The sequence below is a fragment of the Gambusia affinis genome, linkage group LG02, assembly GCF_019740435.1.
Source record: "Gambusia affinis linkage group LG02, SWU_Gaff_1.0, whole genome shotgun sequence".
NCBI classification, from domain to species: Eukaryota; Metazoa; Chordata; class Actinopteri; order Cyprinodontiformes; family Poeciliidae; genus Gambusia; species Gambusia affinis.
Genome location: NC_057869.1, coordinates 12,551,009 through 12,564,773, shown reverse-complemented (window position 1 = coordinate 12,564,773; position 13,765 = coordinate 12,551,009). Strand labels below are relative to the sequence as shown.

Sequence of the window (13,765 nt, the reverse complement as noted above, 5' to 3'; positions counted from 1 at the left end):
TGTGTAGAGATAACATTGAACAGATTTCTGTATTTTAGTCATTTCAGTTTCTCTCTGCGCTCTGACAGGTGCACAGACTCGCAGACGAACCGTCAGTTTCTGTGCTTCCTGTTTGGACCATAAAGATGTTAGCCGTCCACCTTGTCTCATTCTTCTTCTCCAAACTTAAGGAGGATCCTACCAAGAAGGTAGGAGTTTCGTCAGTGAGACTCCGAAGAGTTAATGCATTTTGTTCGTTTATTTACAACTTAATGGTGTAGAGGAGCTGTGTAATAACTACATTTATTTAGCGCTTTCATTCAAATTATTTAAAGTTCTCCTTTCTGTTGCAGTCCTGTCTTGGTTTTCAGAATTTGACTCTGAAAAGAAATGACAAAAATATATCCCTAAAATTACAAATATTTGCATTAAAGCTGCTTTACATGCCACCTTACTCAAATTAATAAACTAGACATATAAGGTGGCACTGTAACAAGGTAATATCGTGCTGTAATCATTAGTTACTGTGTCACCATTGGTCCTTAATCATTAACATCTTTCTCTGTGTTTCTCTCTCACACACTCACACACACACACACACACACACACACACACACCCACACTGCTGCTCAACACAATCATTTAACTGCTGGTCTTACAGGGACAAAGTACCGACACTCCCAGACAAGATGCACGTGTTTAAATCAAGCAGAGATAGCACATTAGTAATAACTCTGGATAGCGAGACACGGTTGAGATACGGTCATGGGAAAAGTCAGATTTCAACAAGTGACGTCTCCAAATAAATGTGCGCTAAAGTACGTTTTCATAAATACTAAGCATCTAATAAAATCTTTATTTTAATCTACGTACACGTCTTTATCCTGTTTTATCTCAAAGCTTTTTCCTGTATTTTTATTCCACTCCAAGTTCTTGATATCCATCGAAGTAGTCATGCTCAGTGTATATATGTGGATAAATGAATCGCCATAGCAACCAGTAGTTCAGTAGTTTGGCTGCATGCTTACCTTTAAAAACACATTTTTTATTTTAGTTATTATATTTTCTCCAATTAAAGCTAGTTGTCTCTGCTGAAGACTTGGAAAACAATTTCTGTTTTTAATGGTTAAATACTTTGGTCGATATTATATGTGTTATATTTGTTAGGAAATGCTACAAAAATATTAAAAATTTATAAAATATAAAAAACCCCAGTCAGGCTAGGCTCGAAAGGCTCACAAAATAACTCTTCCAGTTTTGTGTACAGAAACCCAGTGGAGCTAACGTCCCTTTAACTCAGCTGGATTTCTCCTGTCGTTCTTTCCTCCCTACAGGTGGACAGGTTCCTGCACGCGATGCGTCTGCAGGATGAGCAGCTCGTCGACATCTCTAACCGTTTTCTGGCTGAGATGAAGAAAGGACTTTCAGCAGAAAGTCTGGCCGCTGCAGCTGTGAAAATGCTGCCGACTCATGTCCGCTCCACTCCCGATGGATCAGGTTAAACGTCTCCACATAGATAAACTAATTAACTAAACCGTGGGTTGCAGAAGTGAGGTGGTGGACTTTACTTTGTCTCGGTTTCTGTTCACGCCTGCAGAGAAAGGACAGTTTGTGGCTCTGGATCTCGGAGGCTCCAAGTTTAAGGTTCTCAGAGTTAAAGTCAGAGAGGATGAGGGGATTAAGAAGGGAGGAGTGGAGATGGAGGAGAAAACTTATCCAATACCAGAGGAGCTGCATGAAGGGAGAGCTGTTGAGGTAAAATAAAAATACTAATGGTGGTCGAGTTGCAAACAGAACATGAGCTGAGGCCTTTTCTTCTTTCTCTCTCCTTTGTCTGGTTTCTCATCTGTAGTTATTTGACCATGTCTCAGAGTCTCTGAAGGACTTCCTGCATGAAAAGAACATGAGTCCAGAGAAAAAGCATCCGCTAGCCTTTACTTTCTCCTTCCCATGTGAGCACCCTAGTTTGGATCAGGTAGGATGTCCTCCGTCCACAGGAATCTGCTTTGTGACGACCCCGGTGTTCGTCCCTCTCGTTTACCGTTTCTGCTCTGCAGGGATTGTTGGTAAGCTGGTGTAAAAACTACAAAGTTCGCGGCCTTCAGGGGAAAGATGTGGTCCAGTCCCTCAGGCAGGCCGTTGACAGAACCGGGGTACGGCACAAGAATCCACCGCAACATTTTTATCATTAATGCCACTGTTCAGAAAAACCCTCGGAGAAAGCTACGAGCTTTATTTCATGCTTTTCCTGATGTTATCCTCCATCATGCAGCTTGTGACTTAATGTTTTTCCTCTCCACAGGATATGGACGTAGATGTCTTGGCAGTGGTTAATGACACTGTGGCGACCATGATGACCTGTGGGTTTGATGACCAGTGCTGTGAAGTAGGACTCATTATCGGTAAGACGAACATTCACATCGTTTCAGCCGATACCTTTCAAATGTGTTAAAACATACCCAGTCTTCTTATGATTTCAATACAAGTTATATCATCACGTTTTGTTGTGGACTGATTGTAATAGACATAAAAGGTTGAAAAATATATTTGTTATTTCCAAAGACACATCAAGATTTTAACCTCAGGTCCAAAATATAAAAGGAAAGTGTATCAATCTGTTTTTTATCTGTTTTATTTCATTTATAAATAAATGTATTAATATTAGCAATAAAAAGGGAAATAATAATTATGTAAAAATAATTTATAGGTTGTTGTTAGCGGGTTACAAAATAAAGACACTACAAGGCATCTTTAGGAATCCACTGACTCCCTCTAGTGGCCATTATTGATATTATGCTGTTAGTTAAAAAAAATAGTTTTTAAATTTTCTTGCTAAAGTGTCTTTACCTTTTTACGTTCACATTTGGTCCTGTTAGAGCTACAAACTTAAATGTATTTTACTGAGATTTTATGAGATTGACCAACACAATGATGTTCATAATTGTGAAGTATTATATATACATTCGTTCAGGAGGGATGTTTTTGCCAGTTGTTTGCAACATAACTCAAACTCAGTCAAATTGGAGGTACATGCTTTGACCTAAACATGTCCACAGTAAATCCAGGTGTATATTTGGGGTCATTGTCTTGCTGGAAGGTGAATCTCATTCCTGATGTGAAGATGTTTTCCTCTAGGACTCCAATGTTTGTAGCTGTTTTCATCTTCCCATCAACTCTCACTACACTGTAAATAAAACGTCTCTAATTTACGGTAAAATACCGGCAGCCATGGTTGCCAGAAGATTACTGTATAAATACATTTATTACCATATATATATATATATATATATATATATATATATATATATATATATGTATATATATATATATACAATAAAATACGTATCAATACAGATTTTACCGTATAAATGTTTACCATAGTTAAATATTTATATACATAAATATAAATATTTTACCATATTTATATTTGGTAAAATCGATATAAATACAGTTTTATTCTTTACAAATTTTACCATAATTCTAGGTGAAAATATCTACCATACAAGTATGTTAAATATATATATAAATACAGATTTTACCCTATAAATATTTACCATATTTGTATGCTAAATATAAATATGGTATATATAAAATAAAATCATATTTATTGATCATATTTATGTGGTAAAATCCGTATACATTCGGTAAACTTCTGGCACCAACGGCACCCTCTATTTTACTGTAAATTAGAGACTTTTTTTGCAGTGCAGCTTCCCCACAGCATGATGCTGCCTCCACTATGAGTCACAGAACAGCTGCATTTATAATGAGAATAAATTACACACAGATGGACTTTATTTACTATTGGGAGCACATTGACCTAGATTTAAATTAGGGGCAGCAGAGTTAAAGAGGGCACATGATTCAGATTTTTAGATCATGTAATATTTCAGCACCCTTACCAAATTGAACACTTTTTGTTTTATTTCATCACATAAAACTACATCAACTTGCAGTGAGACATGAGGTTGCAATGTGAAAAAGCTCCAGTGATGCAGAGACACGCGTGGCTTTGTGTAAATACGTTTGGTGTAACTGTGTGTTTGTGTGCATAGGAACCGGCACCAACGCCTGCTACATGGAGGAGCTGCGTCACATCGACCTGGTTCAGGGAGATGAGGGCCGGATGTGTGTGAACACCGAGTGGGGCGCGTTCGGAGACGACGGGGCGTTGGATGATTTCATTACTGACTTTGACAGGGACGTCGATGCAGCCTCCCTCAACCCCGGAAAACAAACGTTAGACAAACGCTTCTCTGTTTCTTCTTATACGACGTGACTCTTCGTCGCAGACTCATCCGAAACTCTTTTTATACCTTTTCCCAAATGCTTTTTCTTTGTAGATTTGAGAAGATGGTCAGTGGGATGTACCTGGGTGAACTGGTGAGGCTGGTTGTGCTGAAGATGGCTAAACTGGGACTGCTGTTTGATGGGCATGTGTCAGACGCTCTGAGGACCAAAGGGAAGATAACCACTGCAGATGTGGCAGCAATGGAGGAGTAAGCCCACTTCATATTTCTGCTTCACAATATCTGGAAACTGCCCGAAATCTTAATAATGTGCTTTTTTCTTCTCTAGGTACGTAAACGGTCTGAAAAACACCAAGGAAATCCTGACTCACCTGCATTTGACCCCTTCACCTGACGACTGCGTCGCTGTTCAGTACGTCAGCACCATCGTGTCCTTCAGGTCCTCGAATCTGGTGGCGGCGGGGCTGGCGGCCATATTAACCCGGATCAGGCAGAACCGGAACCTGAGAGGACTGAGAATCACAGTCGGCGTTGATGGCACTGTGTACAAAACACACCCACAGTAAGTTGTCCTGGACAAAAATCACACTATATGGAGTGAATAATACAGGACAAAAGCACAGAAAAAACTTATTCTGAATGCAGTTTAGGACCCGATTAAATTCTGAAACAAGCCATTATTTATCACAACTCATACGGAAAATTAAGTTATTTGTTTATTGGTCTTTTGTCGTGTTTTGCTGCATTTAACCCCTTTTTGATATTATTTTAAGGGCTTTCTTATGTTCCTTTATTGCCTGTTTTGTGACCCATTTGATTTTACATAGATTTTTATCAGTTGTCTGAAATGTCACATTTTTAGTTTCTAAAAACATTAATCTTTTGAATCTTTTTGGGGTCCTTCACCATGACAGGTAAAATTATTATTACTTACGAGGTAAATATTGAAAAGGTTTAGTCTATATAACATACAATGCCATGCAGAAGTACTTATACAGCTTCAATATGTTCACATTTTGCTGCAATATTGTATTTAATTTGGATCTCACACAGTAACACTTTTTTTTTTTTTTAGCAAATATAGAATCACATTTTGCTGCATTTTTAACAGCGTGCCTCATCATCTCCACTCTTCAGCCGAAATTGACTCGAAGCTGAAATTGTTGTTCATTCCTCCGGTTGCATAAAGAGCATCAGTTCTTAAGTCTTGCAACAGATTCTCATTTAGATTTTGGTCTGGACTTTGACTAAGCCCTTTGAACATATGATTATTGTTTGATCTAAACTATAACCTACACATTTGTAGCGATTGTAGTTCTTGTTGTATTCTTGAGGTTCTTGAATTGCAAGAAGTCAAACCTCCTCCCGTCCCAAGCAATAGCAGTTTTTGATTTGGGCAGATGCCCAGGGTGGCATTAGAAAGGGAAAAGACACAGAAGAACTTGAAAATAAATTAAATGATTCTATGCATGTGCAGTGGAGCAAGTATCTGCTTTTTGCGAAAAAAAAGTCCTGAGAATTGTTTGCATTTTAATTGGTGGAGGGTAAATTAGCATATCAGGGCTCCATTCCTGGTCCAAAGTTTTTTTATTTGTTAAAAAAAAACAAAAAAAAAAAACATCCGTGCAGCATCATGTTGTCGTCACCATGTTTCGTGGACAGGTTGCTGCTTCACTCACACACTTTCACACTTCTTCAGGTATCCTAAGCGCCTCCATAAGGTGGTGCGGCGGTTGCTTCCTGATTGCCAGATCAGGTTCGTCCTCTCGGAGAGCGGCAGCAGCAAAGGTGCTGCCCTCGTGGCAGCGGTCGCCCAGCGTCTGACATCACAGAGGCGAAAGGTCAGATTTAGGTGTTCACCTGTTTTCTTCACAGGTGAACCAAAAACAATCCTCCTTGGTATTGACCCTTTGGAACTGTGTCACATAATCACTCGAGGCGCCATGACGGACGTCGGAAGTGTAGGAATGGAGTAGAACAGAGCGACTGGAGTTGTTTTTGCCAGTTTATTCATGGTTTCTACTTGTTCGAGTCGAGCTAATTTGTCTGTGAACGTAACACACCTGGTTGAGGCTCATAGTTATAGACAGCGGTATTTATAAAAGTTTTCGTTAACTTAGAAACCGATAAGTACTTCCTCCCTCTTTTAACATGTTGATCAAATTACCGATTTTGCCTGAATTCACACCACATGATTTATATCACCATTTCATAAACCCCTTACACCGGAGAAGCCTTACAAACGTACAAAACACGAGACGCTATCCAGTTTTTTTCCATACATGCTAGGCTACATGATGGTGCCACTGTCTCCATGGTTACTAATGGTTATACACTTACCTTCTCCGAATTGCAATATTTAATATCTTTCTAATCATACTTACGTTTTACAAGGTAATCTTCTTGCCTTGTAAAAAGTGTTTATTGCAAATCTACGATTACACCGACGACAGACGGGCATTACTATTAACGGTTGTTATCCGTCTCCGCCATATTTTTTCTCATTAAAAGTTAGAATAAAATGACAGGTTGGGTTTGCATCCTTGTCTGTTTGTGCAGCCGACCGCGCATCATCCTATTACCATTTTAAAGTGAAATCAACGAAATAGAAGCAGTTTTAGGTTACAAATGTATGTTTTCAGACTAGCTTCAAAGGAGCGCATTGGTTGTTTTGACGACCGTCATGGCGGAGTGGGCGGAGTTCTGGGGAGCGTGACGTCACGTGCAAAGGGAGACCTGACACGGTGTTTCGCTGTCCCTGCAGGTGGATGAAGCTCTGTCTCTGTTCACTCTGAACCAAGAGAAGCTCCAGCTGGTGAAGTCCAAGATGAGGGAAGGCCTGGAGGCCGGGCTGAAGAGCAACGGCTGCACCATTAAAATGCTTCCCTCTTTCGTATACCACACACCAAACGGCACAGGTGTGACAATAAACTGGACTTCACCCCGACATCCCACATTCTCCAAGCGACACACAGTTCTGCCCACCCTCTTATCGTAATTTATTTCTAGTATAAGACATTTCAGTCCTCCTCAAATGTTTTTGTTTTTTCAGAGCGTGGGAAATACCTTGCCTTGGATCTGGGAGGAACGAACTTCAGAGCTATGCTTGTGCGATTTAAAAGACAAAAATCCCGACTTTACCATAAAATTTACACCATTCCCTTGGAGATAATGCAGGGAACTGGAGAGGAGGTAAGGCAAGTCTTTTGCTATCATGTAAAGAAAATAACTCTGCAGAGAAATAGACTTATCATATATCAGCTTGTCTAAATAAGTTTCAGTAGAAGATAAAATCCAGTCATTTGTCAAATCTCTTTCCCTCAGTTGTTTGACCACTTGGCTCAGTGTGTTTGTGACTTCCTGGACTACATGGGGCTGAAGAAAGTTCGCCTTCCTGCAGGATTCACCTTCTCTTTCCCCTGTCAGCAGTCAGGCATTGATACAGTAGGTGAACCTGTATCACTTTGAGCTCTGTTAGATTTCCTTAAAAAACAACATCCAGCTTTATTTTGTTATTTAAATGATTGAGTAACTTTGTAGGGCACATTGGTGAGCTGGACCAAAGGCTTTAAGGCTACGGACTGTGAAGGAGAAGATGTTGTGAGCATGCTCAGAGAGGCCATCAAAAGACGCAACGTGAGTCCAAATAACACAAACTCTTATTATGCAGCGAGGATTGGACTGGAATCCATGGTTAGGGTTGCCAAAAATATTACTCAAGTTAGAGTAGCTCTTCTACGTCAACATATTTTACTCAGTTAAAAGTCTACACTGTAAAACATTTCAGCCACATTTGGTTGTGTCAACTATCTTCTGCTCTTTAAGTCTAATAAATTTAGTGATTTTTAGATTTTGATCCTAAATTTTAAAGATAAACTTATAGTAGTAAGTTGTGTTAACTTTTATATTAAGAGTTGAATAAACTAGAGTTTTTAGGTTAACATTTAAAAAAACTGAAAGAAGAAAAAGACAGGACTGGGAACTATTTCCCAGAATGCTCTGCGTCACGTTTCTGTATCCTGAGGTGGAAGTGCGTTACATTGATCTGACTGCTGTAGTTTTATTAAGTTTGCAAAGCTTGAGGATAATGTTTTGTTCACACAAAATGTTTCGGAGCTGAATTTTTTGTGCCGTTTAATAAAATTCGTTATCAGATTAGAAATATTTCTTCATGCAATTTGAAACAAGAATTTAAATTATTCTAACGTAAAATAACCAGTTATTTTACTTGATATTGTGAGAGAAATGTGGCTCTTTAACTAAGTGAGGGCAGTTTTTTTCTTGCATATTTTGAAATAATTATTTAGTTTAAATTGCAGCATTAAGACTCATACAAACGTGACACAACAACTGGAGTCTTCATGAGTGTTTGTGAATGTTGTCATGAAGCGTCATTCTTTTAATGTACTTTTAATTCAACTTTGCATTAAAAGCGTCATTATTTACACATTCATGAAGACGCCTTCATGTTCATGACAGTGTTATATCAGACTTGTGCACAGCCCTTCAAATAAACCATTTAACAATCGAGATCTACTTTGTGTCGGTCTGTCATAAAATCAAAATAATGTTTTGAAGTTTCTGGCTCTATTGTGTCAAAATCTTAAAAAAAAATAAACCCCAGAGGTGTGAGTATTTTTGTAAAGCATAACTAATTCAGTGATGTGTGTTTTGGTGTTTTTCATGCCTTCAGGAGTTTGACTTGGACATTGTTGCTTTAGTCAATGACACAGTTGGGACCATGATGAGCTGCGCCTATGAGGATCCCAAATGCGAAGTTGGAATGATTGCAGGTACGTGACAGAGAGTCTCTACGGATTAAACAACATCCTGTTCGTCACTGGGACTGTGGTTATGACAGCATGAAGGTTTGTAGAGAGGCATCAGCTCTGGATTCAACCTCACCAATTGAAGGAGGAGCATCGTAAATGGCTGATATGATGTATTCCTACTGGGAAACAGTTAAAACGTTTGGTGCAAATGTCTAAACTAAAACCAGCTGGTGCTCTGTGTTTCAGGAACAGGTTCAAACCTTTGCTACATGGAAGAACTGAAGAACATCGAGAAGCTGGAGCAGAGCAACGGCATCCTGAAGACAAATAAACAGACGTCAGAAGGAGAGGAGGGCGAGGTAAAGAGGCAGATTGTAGGAAATTAGAGGGATGAAGAGATTATATTCATGCTTATGGAATACGATTAGGGGCACTGAAAAGAAAGAATTCAGACTTCTATGTCTTTAATATGAGATTAAAGACATAACTTTGAGATTAAAGTCTGAAATCAGAGATTAAAGTCTGAAATCTGAGATTAAAGTCTGAATTCGGAGATTAAAGTCTGAATTCGGAGATTAAAGTCTGAATTCAGAGATTAAAGTCTGAAATCTGAGATTAAAGTCTGAATTCGGAGATTAAAGTCTGAATTCAGAGATTAAAGTCTGAATTCGGAGATTAAAGTCTGAAATCTGAGATTAAAGTCTGAAATCTGAGATTAAAGTCTGAATTTGGAGATTAAAGTCTGAATTCAGAGATTACAGTCTGAAATATTTTTGTTCAGTGGCCCTAATCCTCTTCCATACATAGTAGGGTTGAAACAATTAATTGTATTTATCGTGATGAATTGACTTTTAAAATAATAGTCAACTAATTTAATTATTGATTAATTGTTAACTGGAGTAAACAATCTCAAAAAGGCCATTTGCGAATGAACATCATATAGATTTAACCTAAAATTATTCTGTGTGTGTATATATATATACATATATATATATATATATATATATATATATATGTATGTATATATATATATATATATATATATATATATGTATATATGTATATACATATATACATATATATGTATATATATATACATATATATATATATATATATATATATATATATATATATATATATATATATATATATATATATATATATATAATATTTTGTGCTTAAGATTAAAAATTTTGTTTTGACTATGTAAATATTCTACCCAAAACTCCTCAATTTTAGCTTCAGCCAGTTCAAAAATCTCTTATTGATCACTTTTTTCTATTCAGCTGTTAATCAGTAAATCCAAAAAATAGTAAACAGGAATTTAATTGTTTTTTTGTTTTTTTTTTTACTTTTAAGGTAGTTTTAATATTGCATAAAAAGGGCTTAAGTGGTCAAATAAAATGTCAGCAGGATGTGCCAATTTTTGATCCGATTAGCTGATTAATCGTCCAAATAATCGATTACTAAAATAATAATTAGATGCTGCCCTAATTAATGGTTTAGTTTTTGTTTGCTTCCAGGCTGCTGTGAAGTCGGACCTGAAGATGTGTGTAAACACAGAATGGGGCGGTCTGGGCGATGACCACTGTCTGGAAGACATCATCACACCTTATGATGCCGAGGTGGACATACACTCAGTGAACCCTGGAAAACAAAGGTCAGCCAACATTCCTCATTTATTACTATTCCTCAAGCAGAGGCATGCAGAGACTGTTTCTCCATGCGACTGTGTTCGTTAGTCAAGTTATTTTCTTCTGCTTCTTGTTCAGGTTTGAAAAGCTGACCAGTGGGATGTATCTGGGTGAAATCGTCAGACAGGTTTTACTGGATCTGACCCGAAGAGGCCTCCTGTTCAAAGGACACGTCACCGAAACCTTAAAAACCCCCGGGATATTCGAAACAAAATATCTCTCACAAATAGAGAGGTAGCAGAAGCGGTTTAGGAATATTCCAGGTGGATTCCCAGCTGTTATTTTTTTGTTTTTTTCCCTCCAGTTTTAAATGTTTGCTGCTTTGTGTTTCCTCTGCACAGCGATCGCTTGGCTCTGCTGCAGGTCAGGTCTATTCTGCAGCAGCTGGGGCTGCACGGCACCTGCGATGACAGCATCATCGTCAAGGAGGTACGAAACAGTTTTCTAGTTTTCTAAAGGGAACTGCAGCAGGTTTCTGTAAGTAGTTTGATCAATCATACTTTAAATCTTGTGTAAAACATTTAAAGCCTGTATTTGACTGTGACAGATAAAACAGATAAAAAAAAAACAAAAATCTAATAGATTCAAGTTTTTCCACTTTTTAACACCTAGTTTCCCTTCTTCACTCAAATGTCTCAGTAAAGTTTTATAGGTTTCATGTTTATTAACTCCTGGAAGAGTAAGATTATTCTTAATAAGTGAAGATTACTAAAACATTAATCTGATATAAGATAGATCAGGGTTCTGCAACCTTTAACAATGGCTCGTCATAACTTTGACTAAAATTAGAAAACAACCGTTAATGTTTTAAAATATAGATATAACAACAAATGCACGATTTAAACAGTTTTTCACTGGATTTCCAAAAATAACGGCATGAAAAGTGCCAATAAAATGTTTTAGATCTGCTTTTTTCTACATTTTCCAACCAGACTACAAAAAAAAGAATATCCATCCACTTTTATGTTTTTCTTTATTTTAAATCTTGGAAACAGAAATAACATGGTGGTTCATAAACAATGAGAACAAACAAATTTCCTACAGTAGATATTTGTCTTTTCTTTTTTCAAAAAGACATGTGACATTTATGGCTGTAAAGGTTGCAGGTCAAAATCCGGCCCTTTATAGCTTTTTATTCAGCCCTCTTGACTCTAGAGAGACTTAAAGAGAGCCTTCAGAATTATTCCCTAAATATTATTTTATCAATCAAATCAAAATAGGTTGTTTTTGTACACTTTAAGTTACATTTTATTAATTTTAGAACCTGCAAAAGGCCAAATTATTAATACCTTAAGACAGGGGGGTCCACACTTTTTGACACATGGGCCAAAATCATGAAGTCAAAAGAACCAGAGGTCCACGAAACATAATTTTACCTACTCAACAATAAACAAATCATACTCTGCTTTAATTAAACGAAGTAGTCAGATGTGTTGTTGGGATGGAAAGTGTAAATTATCATAGATCCAAAACTTAAAAATAGAACAAAATGTAGTCAGTTCTGAACAACAAAATGAGGCTTTAAGTTGCTCTTTGTTTGAAAACGCTAGCTGTTTAGGAAAGTTTAACAAATCAATTAAAATCAGATTTTCAGTAAAAATGACAGGATAGATGAGGTGATTGCAAAGAATTCGATTATTTAAAAACAAATAATTGGCAATGTTGCCAACTTTTTCTATTGTAAGAAGATTTTACTTCTCCATTTTTTTTTAGCTTCTTCAAAAATAATCGTGCAGCTTGATGCTGTTGATGTTGAGTGATGTGTTTTGAGTAGTCGGGGCATTATGTGTCCCAGCTAGCTAAAGATGAGCATTTCGATTGCTGTGCAGGTGTGTGGGGCGGTGTCACGTCGTGCGGCTCAGATGTGTGGAGCAGGAATGGCGGCAGTGGTGGATAAAATCAGAGAAGACCGAGGGCTGGAGCGTCTGAGCACCACTGTGGGCGTCGACGGCGCTCTGTATAAACTGCATCCACAGTGAGTTAACTCTGCTGCTGCTGCTGCTGCTGTGAATCACCCATTAATCACTAAATGCTTTATTCTCTCTGCTGCTGCTGCTTGTAGTTTCTCGCACATCCTAAAAGAGACTGTGGGGGTCATGGCTCCCCACTGCGACGTGACCTTCCTGCCGTCAGAGGAGGGCAGCGGGAAAGGTGCCGCCCTCATTGCAGCCGTGGTGCGACAGAAGCAGGAGATGTGACCGAACAGGACAGCAAATAATAACACTTCCCCAGAAACGACACAGAAGAGAGAAAAAGTGCAAATAACTTTCAATGTTAAGAGAAGACTGTCTGGTAACTTCTATTATATTGCGAGACCTTATATACAGTAAATAGTCAGCATGCCCTGCCACAGGTTATATAGACCCTTATGGTTACATTTATTTTATTACTATTTAACACCTTAGATGAAGTAGCTTGTCAACAAATAAGTAATTTTCCCTGGGAGATCAATAAAGAATATTTATTCTGTTCTATTTCCTGTGAGAACAAGAACATATGAACAGATTTCCTGACAGCCGTTCTATTAACACCAGTCTATAGCATAAGTCTTTTATTTCTTACATTTCTTTTATTTCTTCCTTAAAGGTGGTGTATTATTTTACAAATTGCCTAGAGTCTGGATATTAAAAGTTAATTATTTCAAAACCTCAGTTCTTGGTTTGAGACTCAATTTTGCATTAATGTTAGGAACAGGTAGTGAATTACAATTAATAAGTAAGCTGTTCGGAAGCTAAAATGAGCAAACTGTTATTGGAGAGCCAACACTAAGATACTTAATTGTCAATATTTCACTTTATATGTTTAAAAAAGACTAATTATGGCAACTATTGGTGCTTTTGGCCTCAAAAAGTCTCCATAAAATTAAATATTGCAACTTAAGTTTACATTTGGCTGATCTTATGATAACATAAATGTAAAAATAGTAAGAGTAAATCCTGAAAAATAATAAAACTTGTGTAACTGAATATCCGATGAAGTCATGGTTATGTCACAGTGCATTTGTGAACGTGTGGGTGTTTAGTCAGCACTGATGAAGACCTGGAGGAGGAAAGGAATCCTGCCGATCAG

General features: G+C 37.6%; 1 protein-coding gene and 1 long non-coding RNA gene across 3 annotated transcripts; one reads left to right on the top strand and one right to left on the bottom strand.

Annotated features, from left to right (window-relative positions):
• The first annotated feature begins 24 nt into the window (after window positions 1-24).
• LOC122842551 (hexokinase HKDC1-like) lies at window positions 25-13,559 on the top strand. Of its 2 annotated transcripts, XM_044136536.1 has the most exons (21): window positions 25-188; window positions 1,314-1,476; window positions 1,577-1,734; window positions 1,832-1,954; window positions 2,037-2,132; window positions 2,282-2,381; window positions 4,035-4,218; window positions 4,323-4,478; window positions 4,558-4,791; window positions 5,929-6,070; window positions 6,994-7,147; window positions 7,282-7,421; window positions 7,554-7,673; window positions 7,770-7,865; window positions 8,923-9,022; window positions 9,248-9,360; window positions 10,526-10,662; window positions 10,775-10,930; window positions 11,038-11,125; window positions 12,526-12,671; window positions 12,759-13,559. In XM_044136536.1, the coding sequence occupies exons 1-21, from the start codon at window positions 126-128 to the stop codon at window positions 12,892-12,894; spliced, it is 2,805 nt and encodes a 934-aa protein (XP_043992471.1). In that variant the 5' UTR covers window positions 25-125; the 3' UTR covers window positions 12,895-13,559. The 2 variants fall into 2 exon arrangements, with proteins under 2 accessions (XP_043992471.1, XP_043992477.1); XM_044136542.1 differs by lacking the exons at window positions 12,526-12,671; window positions 12,759-13,559 and having other exon boundaries at window positions 10,775-10,959; window positions 11,038-11,127.
• LOC122842570 lies at window positions 126-6,815 on the bottom strand. Its single transcript, XR_006372583.1, has 3 exons — window positions 6,614-6,815; window positions 4,601-4,741; window positions 126-359 (listed from the first exon to the last, which is right to left on the bottom strand). It is a non-coding gene; the product is annotated as an uncharacterized LOC122842570 (long non-coding RNA).
• Window positions 13,560-13,765: the final 206 nt, after the last annotated feature.